The following is a 14,453-nucleotide window of genomic DNA, read 5'->3' as shown; positions in this document are numbered from 1 at the left end:
GTCCCACAACACTGTCATATCTAGCAGCACTGGGAATCTCACATATTACACACCTTTCAAAAATGACAGAAATTCAGACAGAACACAAGAACATTTAAAATTGTTCCTTGAATGAAAGAACCGACTTGGCAAACGTGAGGTACCAGAGCCCCTGTGTATAACGTCTGCTGCCCCTGTGTATAACGTCTGCTGCTCCTGTGTATAACGTCTGCTGCTCCTGTGTATAACGTCTTCTGCTCCTGTGTATAACGTCTGCTGTCTCCTGTGTATAACGTCTGCTGCTCCTGTGTATAACGTCTGCTGCTCCTGTGTATAACGTCTGCTGCTCCTGTGTATAACGTCTGCTGCTCCTGTGTATAACGTCTGCTGCCCCTGTGTATAATGTCTGCTGCCCCTGTTTATAACGTCTGCTGCTCCTGTGTATAACGTCTGCTGCTCCTGTGTATTACGTCTGCTGCCCCTGTGTATAACGTCTGCTGCTCCTGTGTATAACGTCTGCTGCCCCTGTGTATAACGTCTGCTGCCCCTGTGTGTGTGTGTCTCACCTGCATTCGGTGTGTGTGTTGTTGTGTGTGTGCGTTGCGTTGCGTTCGGTGTGTGTGTTGCGTTCGGTGTGTGTGTTGTTGTGTGTGTGCGTTGCGTTGCGTTCGGTGTGTGTGCACACGTGTATGTCTCACCTGCAGTCGGGCTGCTGTTGCAGACACAGCTGGACCAGGTTGTGCAAGGTGACCGAGTGGTTCTTGGGGGCGGGGCTCTGAGGTCTCTCGGCGGTGGCGGTGCGGGTCAGGCTGCCCGTGGCAACACTCTCCCCGATGCCAGAGTCCACCCCGGAGCGGGACACCTTCAGCCCCCTCAGCTCCCCTAGGGGGGAGGGGGCCACGTCCAGCAGGCAGCAGTGGGATCCACGCAGCTTCTGGAGCAGCATCTGGAGGGAGAGACACAGACATATGGACACAGTCACACAGAGGGAGAGAGGTGGAAGAAAAAACGAGACTCTCATAGACTCAACTATGTTTTGTAATGTATGAGAACAGCCCTAGCGTATGGCATTGCTGCTGTATCAGTGCAAGGCCCCTAGTACCTGTGTAGGGGGCATGTCCTGGAAAGGCACCCTGCCACTGACCAGCTCACAGACTACTATCCCCAGACTGTAGATGTCTGACTTCACCCCATAGCCATGCAGGTCCTGTCGTAGCAGCTCTGGGCTGAGCCAGGGTAGCAGGGCGGGGCTGTGGTGAGGCATGTCGTACACGGTCCTCACCTTCTTCCCATCCCGCATCATACTGTAAACACTGTGAAGCCCCGAGAGGTAGACACGGCCCTCCCCAGACAGCAGGATGTGACTGGCCTTCACTCCCCTGAGAGGAAGAGGAGAAGAGCGTTCACTCTCGCCAAATCTTCAGGCTTCTACACAACTACAGTCAACTAACTATCCCTGGCACATTCTACATGTTGAGAGCAACTCCGAGCAACTATGTCCAACTGAGACAGCAACCTAGGCTGATTCTTTCAACAAATCAAATGAAATGTTATTGGTCACAAGCGCCGAATACAACAGGTGTAGACTTTGCCGTGAAGTGCTTACTCACGGGCCCTAGAAGCATTTGCTAAATAGGAAACACAATAGCGAGGCTGTAAACAAGGAGTACCGGTACCATCTAACAGTTGGATTGGCTGTAGTTGGACAGAAGTGTATCGGTGGTGCTTCCGCCCCTCTCCTCGCCCCAACCTGGGCTCCAACCAGGGACCCTCTGAACACATCAGCAACTGCCACCCATGAAGCATCGTTACCTCTCGCTTGACCGCTAACTAGCGCACCGCTAACTAGCTAGCCATTTCACATCGGCTACACGTAGAAGCCTTAAAACGGTCCATATCTCTCCCTTGTCCCCATGGTGTCTTTCCTCCCTCACCTGTGCACGTAGCCCATGAGGTGCAGGTATTGCAGAGCCTTCAGGACTCCGTGGAGGAGGTAAGCGATCAGGGACTCACTCATCCCGTCAGGGAAGAACGTCCTCAGCAGGCTATCTGCCGAACCTGGGACAGAGAGAGAGAGAGAGAGAGAGAAGTTGGTAACCATGGTTCCAAACGGTTCGTAATGTTTCTTACAAACATAGGCATTTTTTACCATGTCATTTCTGTACCATAAAAAATCAAGTTCAACCAACTTAACGCTGAGAGGAGCATGGATGAAGAGAGATGGGGGGAGTAAGTGTGGGAGAGGGATGGTGAGAGGAAACGAGTGTTAGAAGATGCATGCAGTAGACTGACCGTAGCCCATGAGTGGTGTGAGGACCCAGAGCTGGCAGCAGGAGCTGAAGACCAGGCGAGAGGTCAGCAGGTTGGGGTGGCGGAAAAGCCTGGAAAGAAGAACCTCGTTCTGGGGACACAGCCAGGAAACACTGGGGTCACACAGCCAGGAAACACTGGGGTCACACAGCCAGGAAACATTGGGGTCACACAGCCAGGAAACACTTGGGTCACACAGACAGGAAACACTTGGGTTACACAGACAGGAAACACTGGGGTCACACAGTCAACCAGGTGGCTTGTACCACTGCCAAGTGCCAACAATGTTATTATGAACAATGACCTAAATGGTCCCTGACCCTGGATCTAGAGAGCAAGAGCGCAGGTTTTTGTTCCAGCCCAATACTAACTCATCTTATTCAAGTAATCGTCCGACTCAACTAACTAAGAAATTGATTAGTTGAATCAGGTGTTTTGAATCAGTTGTGGCTGGAACAAAATATGTATCTTATGACATGAACTTCAATGAAAAGACAAGGTATCTGTAGGACCTTAAAAACAGTACCGCACCATCAACTGTAGCAGCTCATCCTCAGTACACTCATCCAGGTTGGTGTTCTTGACTGCCACCAGCTGGCGGGAGGGGGTGTGGCGCGCCATGCGCACCTGGCTCAGGTTGTTGAAGCCTTTCCCTGTGAACACGGTTTGGTAATAAATATTAAGACATGTTGAAACACGTTCAACTCTGAAAATGCTTCATTCTCAGGTACTGTGTGGTTAGTATGGTCTTCAATAATCCAGGGAGATTTGTGAACTAATATTTTGAATTGGCCAGTTTATTCAACAGCTGTGCCAAAAGGTAATAGACTATGTGTCACATAAAATGTCCACAATACAAACTATGTGTAGTATGGGACTTGGTCAGTGAAATTGTAAACAATGCTTTTGGATTCGCTATTCTATTCAACAGTAACATGCTAAAAGGAAGTATGCTTTGTATTTGTCAGAGGAGATATTACTCTGCAGGCAACAACTATGTAGTGAAAGGACTTGTCTTTCTGGGTTGTAGTGATGAGTTGATTTGTGACCAATGGTATGCTCACCCAGCTCTGACAGCAGCTGGTAGTGGGCGGAGTTAGCAGAGAGCGCTGTGATGTCATCGCTGCCTGCACCACCCCAGGCGAAAGTGCATTCTGAGACGTCAGAGCTCTGTGAAGAATCAAACACACACGTACTCACACACAACCCTGAAATGTATCAGCAGCATATTTCATTAAATCACAGATCATGTAGTGACAACATGGCAATAGTATGGAAACATGTTGTAGCTGGTCACAATAATAACCTTCTTTACCTGATGAGGGATAGTTCACCCAAAGGAACTGTTTTTCTTACCCTGAAGGCAATCTACAAATACAGTCTACAAGTACTTTAGTATAGCATGGTATGTTTAACTAACATGAAATGGGCCCATTTAGCAGAGAAGAGGAAGCAGAATGAGGGTGAGTGAGTGTTGCCTTTGAGCCTGAAGAGGTCAAAGTACTATGGTGTTGTGGTGATGACCAACCAGTGGCTGCCACAGGGGGGCCCTGTGGTGTTAAGCTACACAGGGTAATGCTGGGGTGGGGGTAGTTTCACTGGGGCCGGTGTTGGGGGGAGGGAGAGGCTGTAAAGTACTTTGTGTTAAGGGGTCAGGGCCGAGCACAGACCTTTCACGATGCTTAAACGAATTCATATCTCGAAATTCAGAACATACCACCGTTTTATTTGTTTTAGCATAGACCTATTTATTTCTGCAACAACACACTCAATCATCACAAAATGAAAGCTAGTTAGTTACAGTGCCTCATTTTTCGTGGGGAAAGGAGGGCTATCAGCTGATCATTCATGTTGATGATTGATGTAAATCTGCTAGTTAGTTAGCAAGATTTGTTTTTATTGATTGTGATTTATCTTAAACGCTCTTAAATATTAACTTCATGATATGAACCTCATCATCCTCTAACTCAAGAGATGTGGTTGGCTGGCTATTGGCTTGTGTGGATATTTTAGTATCACCTGGTGGTTAACTAGAGTCTTAATCTCATGACTCTGGATCAGAAGGTTGTGAGGAGGACACTCGTGTTTTATTTTAACCCTATCTAAACCTTAACCCTTAGCTTAACCATTCAGAATGAGTGTCTAACCTTAACTTAACCATTCAGAATGTGTGCCTAAACAATGTTTTAACCCTATCCAAAACCTTAACCCTTAGCTTAACCATTCAGAATGAGTGTCTAACCTTAACCCTTAGCTTAACCATTCAGAATGTGTGCCTAAACAATGTTTTAACCCTATCCAAAACCTTAACCCTTAATCTTCTAAATTTGATGTTTGGAGCAATTTCGAAATGTGATGTTTGGAGAAATAGAACGATACCTAGCATGAGGAGTCAACCCAGAGTGTAAAAAGCACTTTGAAATGTGACGTTTGGAGCAACTTCGAAATGTGACGTTTAGATAAATGTAAATAAACATCTGATTCTGCAGTGAGATTGTGAGATCTTGTTGCGAGTCTAGACTACCTGTGACGCTGCTACCAACTGAGGAAGGGATGGAGTCGGGTCGGGGGGAGGGTCGTTGATGCAGCCGCTCCTCTCTCTGTGCTCTGTGTATCAGCCAATGTAACAGTGTTCCTTCCGTCCCTCTCCTCGCCCCTACCTGGCCTCGAACCAGGGGTAACAGTGTTCCTTCCGTCCCTCTCCTCGCCCCTACCTGGCCTCGAACCAGGGACCCTCTGCACCAATCGACAACAGTCACCCTCAAAGCACCGTTACCCATCGCTCCACAAAAGCCGCGGCCCTTGCAAGGGAAACAATTACTTCAAGGTCTCAGAGCGAGTGATGTCACCGATTGAAGCGCTATTAGCGCGCACCCCGCTAACTAGCTAGCCATTTCACACCGGTTACACCAACTAGACTGAATATTGATGATGATGTAACTCAAGGGTTAATCAAATGTTATACTGCTGTGGCAACACTGTTGAAATTATAAACTAGGTAGCTAGCTACACACACTAGACTGGTGGCCGCATCTCATGCATGTTTGGATACCGGGCATGTGCAATCTCAGTACATGGCAGACTGGGGAAAAAGGCGCAACTGGGCAAGCGCAAGATCTGTACAGGGCTGACCAACAGGAGCAACCAACAGGGCTGACCAACAGGAGCAACCAACAGGGCTGACCAACAGGAGCAACCAACAGGAGCAACCAACAGGGCTGACCAACAGGAGCAACCAACAGGAGCAACCAACAGGAGCAAGCAACAGGAGCAACCAACAGGAGCAACCAACAGGGCTGACCAACAGGGCTGACCAACAGGAGCAACCAACAGGAGCAACCAACAGGAGCAACCAACAGGAGCAACCAACAGGGCTGACCAACAGGGCTGACCAACAGGAGCAACCAACAGGAGCAACCAACAGGAGCAACCAACAGGGGCAACCAACAGGGGCAACCAACAGGGCTGACCAACAGGAGCAACCAACAGGGCTGACCAACAGGGCTGACCAACAGGAGCAACCAACAGGGCTGACCAACAGGAGCAACCAACAGGAGCAACCAACAGGAGCAACCAACAGGGCTGACCAACAGGGCTGACCAACAGGAGCAACCAACAGGAGCAACCAACAGGAGCAACCAACAGGAGCAACCAACAGGGCTGACCAACAGGGCTGACCAACAGGAGCAACCAACAGGGCTGACCAACAGGAGCAACCAACAGGGCTGACCAACAGGAGCAACCAACAGGAGCAACCAACAGGGCTGACCAACAGGAGCAACCAACAGGAGCAACCAACAGGAGCAACCAACAGGAGCAACCAACAGGGCTGACCAACAGGGCTGACCAACAGAGCTGACCAACAGGGCCACCAACAGGGCTATCCAACAGGGCTGACCAACAGAGCTGACCAACAGGGCTATCCAACAGGGCTGACCAACAGAGGGCTGACCAACAGGGCTGGCCAACAGGAGCAACCAACAGGGCTGACCAACAGGGCTGACCAAGAGAGCTGACCAACAGGGCTAACCAACAGGGCTGACCAACAGGGCTAACCAACAGGGCTGACCAACAGGGCTGACCAACAGGGCCAACAGGAGCAACCAACAGGAGCAACCAACAGGAGCAACCAACAGGGCTGACCAACAGGGCTGACCAACAGGAGCAACCAACAGGGCTGACCAACAGGAGCAACCAACAGGAGCAACCAACAGGGCTGACCAACAGGAGCAACCAACAGGAGCAACCAACAGGGCTGACCAACAGGAGCAACCAACAGGAGCAACCAACAGGAGCAACCAACAGGGCTGACCAACAGGGCTGACCAACAGAGCTGACCAACAGGGCTGACCAACAGGGCTATCCAACAGGGCTGACCAACAGAGCTGACCAACAGGGCTATCCAACAGGGCTGACCAACAGGGCTGACCAACAGGGCTGACCAACAGGGCTGGCCAACAGGAGCAACCAACAGGGCTGACCAACAGGGCTGACCAAGAGAGCTGACCAACAGGGCTAACCAACAGGGCTGACCAACAGGGCTAACCAACAGGGCTGACCAACAGGGCTGACCAACAGGAGCAACCAACAGGGCTGACCAACAGGAGCAACCAACAGGGCTGACCAACAGGGCTGACCAACAGGGCTGACCAACAGGGCTGACCAACAGAGCTGACCAACAGGGCTATCCAACAGGGCTGACCAACAGAGCTAACCAACAGGGCTAACCAACAGGGCTAACCAACAGGGCTGACCAACAGGGCTGCCCAACAGGGCTGACCAACAGGGCTGACCAACAGAGCTGACTAACAGGGCTGACCAACAGGAGCAACCAACAGGAGCAACCAACAGGTCTGATCAAGAGGAGCAACCAACAGACGACATCACGACGACTTGTGGGAAATCGGTTCAGAACAACAATGACCAAAACTTTTACAAAAAAAATGTATATATACACCAAAACACAAAAGGGCACTTGGCGAGTGGGAGGGCAAAGTGCTGGGCACAGGTTGACTCCCATCTGTGCACGTGCCTGGGCGGGATGCTGTGGCAGTTAGCTCCAGGGTGAGCTGACACAGCAGCTATGAAAAAGGCTTGCTGCTGTGCGATACAGCATGAATAGCTTTTTTTCACTTATAGGCTATGTAATGTTCTAGCGATCTGGTCAGTGGCTGGCAGCCCTATTATGTGGTAGGTTACATGCAGCTCTACCATCACATAGACAGGACCCGGAACTGTCCTAAGTTGTCCTAGTGGTCCTTTTTGACCTGTGACCTGATAGACCTGCTGACCACACCATAAAGACAAGGCCGGGTGGGCTTCAGTGCTCCGATTGGATGCTAACAGAGTGGACACAGCACTGTACTGACCAGGTATTGGTGGCTGACGTCCTCATACTGGTCCTCAATGCTGATTGGCTGGACCTGAGTGGGGGAGATGCAGGAGCAGTCCTGGGGAAGAGGGGAGGAGGGAGGAGGGGGTGAGACATGCTCCCGGAGGAGAGGAGAATAGAGGAGAGGAGTGAGACGGTCCAATAGGGAAGGAGGGAGGAGAGGACAGGCATGCCGTCATGCCCTTATAAGGAGATAAGGCGGGACTTAGGAGGACAACACTGAAGAGATACTTTTGGAGCATCAAGGTTGGAGCCAATGTGGAAAACAACCGTGTTTGTGGAGGAAGACATGCAGTGCATGTCCATGAAGTGACTGCTACTTTAGAAAGAGACAGTTGGTGACAGGGTTAGCAGCAGATTGGTACCCATGATATAACCTACAGGGAAAGGTCATGGCAATATGCATGGATAATGAGATGGGTCTTATGAATGAACCCTGATAAAGAAAGCATGAGTTCTAGGATTGGAGCATGGCCAGATCAATGCGCTATGAGAGAGAAACACTGCACACCTGGAGGAGACGCTGGCTCATTAGATCATCATCATCATCATCATCATCATCAACAACCTCTTTAGATAAATCAGTGTCATGATCGGCTAAACATCAAAGCCATGCTGATTAGAATAAATATCCCTTACCAAGAAAGACATGGATTTCTCTTCGTGGGGGTGTAGCGCTTCACGCGATGGCATTTATCCGCTCCACGACCACAGCACGCGCTGTACAATGAGAGCGATGGAGAGAGAGAGAGAGGGAGGGAGGGAGAGGGAGAGAGAGAATGAGCAAGAGGAGAAATACATGGTAACATGGGAGACTTAGTTAGGATTCAACCTGAGAGACAGCCTCCCCCATGGGGTGTCTGTATGTCCATACAGTTTACCTGGCTGTACTCTGCCGGGTTCAGATTCCACTGCGTTGGCATCTGGCTTCATCACTTCATGCAAAACACTGCTCCACGTTCTTGAAAAACATCAAACAAAATGATTGATGATTAAATAAGCAATAATAGCCCCAGCAGGGATTTTGTGCTGAACGCATGTTGTTGTAAAAAAATACATTTTCACGGAGGTATCAAAATGTCTCGACAAAAATAACTATGCCAGTCGGTGACCACAAAATGCTGAGATTAAAACACGCATTACGTGACTGTTTGGTGCGCAATAGCCCGATTCACATCTGTATTCTTTACATTTTCGTGATACAGAATCATTGTAGCCACATCTGAATGTAAGCATCTGAAATGCATGTGGTCCATCGCTTTGGCTGTAGCTAAGTGCCTCGATGGATATTTTCTCCCCGTCTCTCCTGCCACAGCATGAATAGGAAGGGGACTTTGAGGACAGTGCGTCGTCGTGTCCCATTCTATGAGCGCGCGAACTAATGATGAGTCCTTGGTCCCTGACCGTTATTGTTCTTTATAGGTCGTCGCTGTCATCTACTCACCGTTGTGAAAGCGGTAAGTCTTTAACAACCCTACATAGTGACAGTTCTTGCCTGTTGTTTTTAGGGAATTATTTAGCTTTTAACCGATATTCTATTGTATTGTATTCCAGTCTATTCTGTTCTATTCTAGCTATTTTATTATAATCTACTGACAGACACCCTACTAGGGGGGGTTAAATGGTTGAATCAACGTTGTTTCCACGTCATAAAATAATAATATGTAATGGCGTTGAATCAGCGTGGGGAAATGATTGGATGTGCCAAAAGTCATCAACATAAGGCAATTTCGTATTTTTTAAATCAGATGATGTGGTGACATTGTTGTTGATTTCCCGTTGATTTCACGTTAGTTGACAACTCAACAAAATGTAAATCAAAACGACGTTGAACTGATGTCTGTGTCCAGTGGAACGGGACCTACACATGTTTAGTACATGTTTTCATATAACCACGTAAAAAAAAGAATCCCATAATTAACATAATCACATAATTTGTGGATGAGTTTACTCACACTGAAAATCAGTTTATGAAATCTTAATGCCCAATCATAACAAAATCAGGCTGGGTTTTTTAACCAACTTACTCTTGCTCTGAATGCGAAACAAACTTGAACAAACCAAGCATGACATGAGGAAGCTTACAACTCGAAACTTAAACATTTATAACTTGGCAAAATTAAGGTTTATGACAACGCAAAATATGACGTAATGTACAAGTTGTGCGTACAGACACTGTTTTGACTGAAGATAATAAAATATTTTCAAGATGTAATGGAATGAAATAGAAACAAATTGCGATGCGTTATACACACTGTTAAAACAAATGTATATTGTTGAGAGTACGAAGTTTGAAACTTAGAGTTAATGGCAACAACATACTTCACCTATGTTGTTGCTCTCCTCTCAGATGATTTGACGTAATGACGTAGACACTAAACTTGCGAGAACCTGATAAAAGTTGGTTATTATTGTTATACATTTAATTTTCATATGTGAACAGCACTGATTTATACCAGTACTTTTTTGGTATTTTTTTTTCCATAATTCGTAGTACATTTTAGTTTTAATTCCATGTATCTTAAATTGATTTTAAATATGAATTAACAAAATAGATAACAAATAACAAATCTCAATGTATTTAGTGTAGGACTTTTATTTAGAAACACCACTCAATAAATATTGTCGCGTAATTTACACGTCACTCATTTCATCCGCGCGCTATTTCATGACGTGATGAAACTATCAACACCAACAGTCTGCCTGCTAATTTTCTCCCTAATATCTACTGTTGCCATTGTTTGAGATTTAGGATTGATGGGACCACATGTGCTCTGGGATTTGTCTAAGGTGTTTAAAATACATCGAAAGGTAGGTTGATGTTAATTTATATTACATGAAAATCCGGATCATGAAATCCTTGCCAAAGGCCGGATGGAAATCACGGATGTGCCACAGAACTACCTAGCTCTGCAATGTTCATCATACTATTCATCATCACTATCCCCCCCCAAAAACAAATCTCACTCTTCTCAGAACGACATCGTGAGATTATAATTTTAACGGGCGAAAACATACTTTTTGTGATTGTCGGTTTGGTTTATTATTATGAAACAAGTACTTGCACTGTCCTCTTGTCGAATTGTTCCATTGGTAGCGAGATCAAGGATTATTTTTGCACTTGTCACTTCTGCTCATCGCAGTTTATATTTAAATCCATATACTACGCCGTTGTTTTTATTATTACCCACAATCAGCGAGATGTTTTGTTGTTGTTTGTGACGAACACTCCACGGTGGTTACACTGTATCCCGCGAACACATAATAGTATTCTTACTGTTGATAAAGTAACAATGTAGCTATCAATGTTTGACATTGCCCCATGCTGACTGTTGCAGATCCCAAAGTCCAGAAGACTATATTCCAATTCCCCGTTTAGGATCATTTAAGTGTAATGACTTGGGAATTAAACATTTTAGCTAATATCTAAACTTCACATCCAATCTTGTACTTGTTGGAATCAAGTAGATTATATTTCTACCAATCATTGGTTAAATTTGATTTATGAACATGTTAATGCACAAATTCTAGACCGAATGACGATTAGCTAATTCTTTCTTCCCTCCTAGATGTGAATCTTTCTAACTTTTTTTTTTTTGATTTTCCAAGTAAAAATAAGAGTACAGTTTCAAGTAAATGAGACATTTCTCCTCAGGATGAGTGTGGTTATGGACAGTTGTTCCACTAACTACTCAGCAGACCATCCCAAAGCCGTTATGTGTGCCTGGTGTTGAGTTGGAACTCCTGCTCAGACAGTCTGGTATCACATGGTCCTCTTGCCCCTTCCTGACACCCCCAAACAGTCATGTGCAGAAGAGAGTCCGTTAGATGGGGGCTAGCTAATTGGAGATTGTTTCTAGGGAATCACACAGAGTCAGAGGAAGAGAGTTGTAGGAACTCCTTTCACTCTACTGAGCCGAGCTGTACTGCGCTGGCCAGGTTATGCAACCCTCATAGTTGCTAGAAAGGACACGGTTCGGCTCGTCACGATAGTATGAAAACAATAAAAGTGGGTGAGAGAGAAAGAGAGGGTTGGGGCAGAGCAGGTGGTCCTATCACTGCAGATGAGACCTTAGTCCGGCACCTGTACACAAGATTAGATAACCTCCCTTTCTCCTCTCTATTCCTTCATAACTACAGGAAGGGGAAAGGATGGCAACAGTCTCCACCATGCTGCTTTGACCTGTCAAGCCCTTGTAGACGGTCTCCACCATGCTGCTTTGACCTGTCAAGCCCTTGTAGACTGTCTCCACCATGCTGCTTTGACCTGTCAAGCCCTTGTAGACAGTCTCCACCATGCTGCTTTGACCTGTCAAGCCCTTGTAGACGGTCTCCACCATGCTGCTTTGACCTGTCAAGCCCTTGTAGACAGTCTCCACCATGCTGCTTTGACCTGTCAAGCCCTTGTAGACGGTCTCCACCATGCTGCTTTGACCTGTCAAGCCATTGTAGACAGTCTCCACCATGCTGCTTTGACCTGTCAAGCCCTTGTAGACAGTCTCCACCATGCTGCTTTGACCTGTCAAGCCCTTGTAGACAGTCTCCACCATGCTGCTTTGATCTGTCAAGCCCTTGTAGATCAGCGGTAGGGAATGACAGGAGACGAGGAAGGAAAGCCATCTCTTGGGAAATGCCTCTCATGACCTTTCACCTTATCAGAAAAGGGGGGGCGGGGCTACGCTCTGATTCTCTGCGCCTCTCCCCGACGTGTTTACTTGTTCACTGTCCCTCAGTTGTTAAATGTATTGATTTCTTTGTGGTAACATGAGGTGGATGGGCTAGAATGAGATCACAGCTTGAAGAGAAGGATATAGGCTAGACAAGGCTAGAGAATCCTCCTGCAGTCAGGGAGAAGGAACAAAATAAAGAAATATAAACCCCATGTCTCAGTTAGCTACCTTGTCTCTTGTGTGTAGAGTAGACCAGTGACAGCATGTGGTGCAGTGTACTGTCAACTCCAATTTGGTTTGCCTTGCCCACGGATGGATATGTCACTGAAACGAGGCCTGCTGCACTACTGTGGGTAAGGATGGATGTATCTGATGCTAAGTCCAATTCAAAAGGTTGCATTAAACATACTTGATGGGGCTGCTTCATCTCAAAGCAGGACTTCTGGGTCTTATTTACTGGGAAACGGCAAGAGGGCCAAAACGGGGAGGGACTTACAGTACCTGTACCTGACTTTGTCCAATAAGAAATGCATGTTTTAGTTTTCCATTGCAAAATGTTTTGATACGGTGTGCACTAATGAATACGACCCTGGTTGGGGTATGGAACATCTAGGCTATTTTGCTTCTAGTCATATGTAGTTGACTCATAAGCACAGTCCCTATGACTATCACCCCTGATATTGGAAATAGAGGGAAAACGAGAAGGAATGGAAAGATGAATGTCACTGTGATGATTCCCCTGAGGATGAGTACACTGCAGCAGTGATATTTTGGGGGTTCGTGAGACTGACAGAGTTATCTTATGTAAGGAGTCTGAGCTGCTATTTAGCTGAGGAATACAATCTCTTCTCTCGCTCTCTCTCGCTCTCTCTCGTGTGTGTGTGTGTGTTTCACATGCAGAGGGATACTCAGTCTCTCTCTTTCACATGGAGAGATTTTATATCATCTTAGAAGGCACTGCACTAGCCCTGACCCAGGATGAAAGTCTGGGACACGCTCGCACACGACACAACACACTCAGACAGAGACTCCTACTTTATTTTCACCTTGAAATGTTGTAGACAGCACTAGCTCTATACTAGCCTAGCCTTGACCCAGGACCAACACACCACACATGTACGACACACACTGGTCACTCGGTGCCTTAGCTCTGCCTCCAACTCCATAACACAGTCAGAAGCCTTTGCCTTTAAGACTGTGCTTGGCTTCTCGTGGGAAGCCGCCCCTTTAAGAACTCACATCCTGTCTTGTGTCATCCCTTTAACATTGGAAGGTGTCTCGGTGTCAAACAACAGGAAGGGGCTTCCCCCCCACCCCCCTCTCTAATGCTATGTGGCACATTTCTGTCTGCAGCTTGCCTGTCCTTATAATAGGACTGTGATTGGCATTTTAGCTGCTGGAGGAGGCCAGGAGTGGTCTATATGGACAAATGTTTTCACTAGAGCCTGGAGGAGGCTAGGAGTGGTCTCTATAGACTAGTGTTTTCACTAGAGCCTGGAGGAGACTAGGAGTGGTCTCTATAGACTAGTGTTTTCACTAGAGCCTGGAGGAGACTAGGAGTGGTCTCTATAGACTAGTGTTTTCAGCAGGGCTCTAGCTGCTAGTCAGTATGACTCACTCAGACACTAAATGGTTAAGACCTCCAACAGCAGAATCAGCTGGAGGAATGTTTGTCCTAAGTGTTGAAATGTCAGAGATGGAGAGATGACAAGGAAGGATAGAAGGGGGGGGGGGGGGAATAGAGGAGGAGAAGCTACAGCTCAGTTTGTTTGTGGGTAACACTGAACATTTTTACAATAGCCTAGATTTTTGCCGTCTATGTTCTTATTGGACATGCTAACATACACTGAGTGTACAAAACATTAAGAACACCTCTTTCATAGACAGACTGACCAGGTGAATCCAGGTGAAAGCTTTATGATCCCTTATTGATGTCACCTGTTAAATCCACTACAATCAGTGTAGAAGATTTAAGTGCCTTTTAATAGGGTATGGTAGTAGGTGCCAGGTGCACCGATTTGTGTCAAGAACTGCAATTCTGGCTGGGTTTTTCACGCTCAACAGTTTAAAAAAACAACAACATGTATTTCGCCAATTCCTCC

General features: G+C 46.9%; 1 protein-coding gene across 1 annotated transcript; it reads right to left on the bottom strand.

Moving 5' to 3' along the window:
* Window positions 1–510: 510 nt before the first annotated feature.
* Window positions 511–10,050, bottom strand: LOC139400972 (STE20-related kinase adapter protein beta-like). Its single transcript, XM_071145494.1, has 10 exons — window positions 10,004–10,050; window positions 8,563–8,642; window positions 8,321–8,401; window positions 7,659–7,739; window positions 3,354–3,459; window positions 2,821–2,942; window positions 2,272–2,380; window positions 1,914–2,037; window positions 1,082–1,358; window positions 511–925 (listed from the first exon to the last, which is right to left on the bottom strand). The coding sequence occupies exons 3-10, from the start codon at window positions 8,372–8,374 to the stop codon at window positions 674–676; spliced, it is 1,125 nt and encodes a 374-aa protein (XP_071001595.1). The 5' UTR covers window positions 8,375–8,401; window positions 8,563–8,642; window positions 10,004–10,050; the 3' UTR covers window positions 511–673.
* Between the last annotated feature and the right edge of the window lie 4,403 nt (window positions 10,051–14,453).

This window comes from Oncorhynchus clarkii, unplaced genomic scaffold (assembly GCF_045791955.1).
Source record: "Oncorhynchus clarkii lewisi isolate Uvic-CL-2024 unplaced genomic scaffold, UVic_Ocla_1.0 unplaced_contig_8855_pilon_pilon, whole genome shotgun sequence".
NCBI lineage: Eukaryota > Metazoa > Chordata > Actinopteri > Salmoniformes > Salmonidae > Oncorhynchus > Oncorhynchus clarkii.
The sequence above is the reverse complement of the archived record's forward strand: the minus strand, read 5'-3'. Positions and strand labels throughout refer to the sequence as shown.

Excerpts from the sequence above, each read along its gene's own strand:
- LOC139400972 (XM_071145494.1), bottom strand. The coding sequence starts at position 8,374 with ATGCCATCGCGTGAAGCGCTACACCCCCACGAAGAGAAATCCATGTCT. Across the intron at positions 2,381-2,820 it reads ATGAGCTGCTACAGTTGATG|AACGAGGTTCTTCTTTCCAG; the intron begins GTGCGGTACTGT and ends CTGTGTCCCCAG. Across the intron at positions 926-1,081 it reads AGGACATGCCCCCTACACAG|ATGCTGCTCCAGAAGCTGCG; the intron begins GTACTAGGGGCC and ends CTCTCCCTCCAG.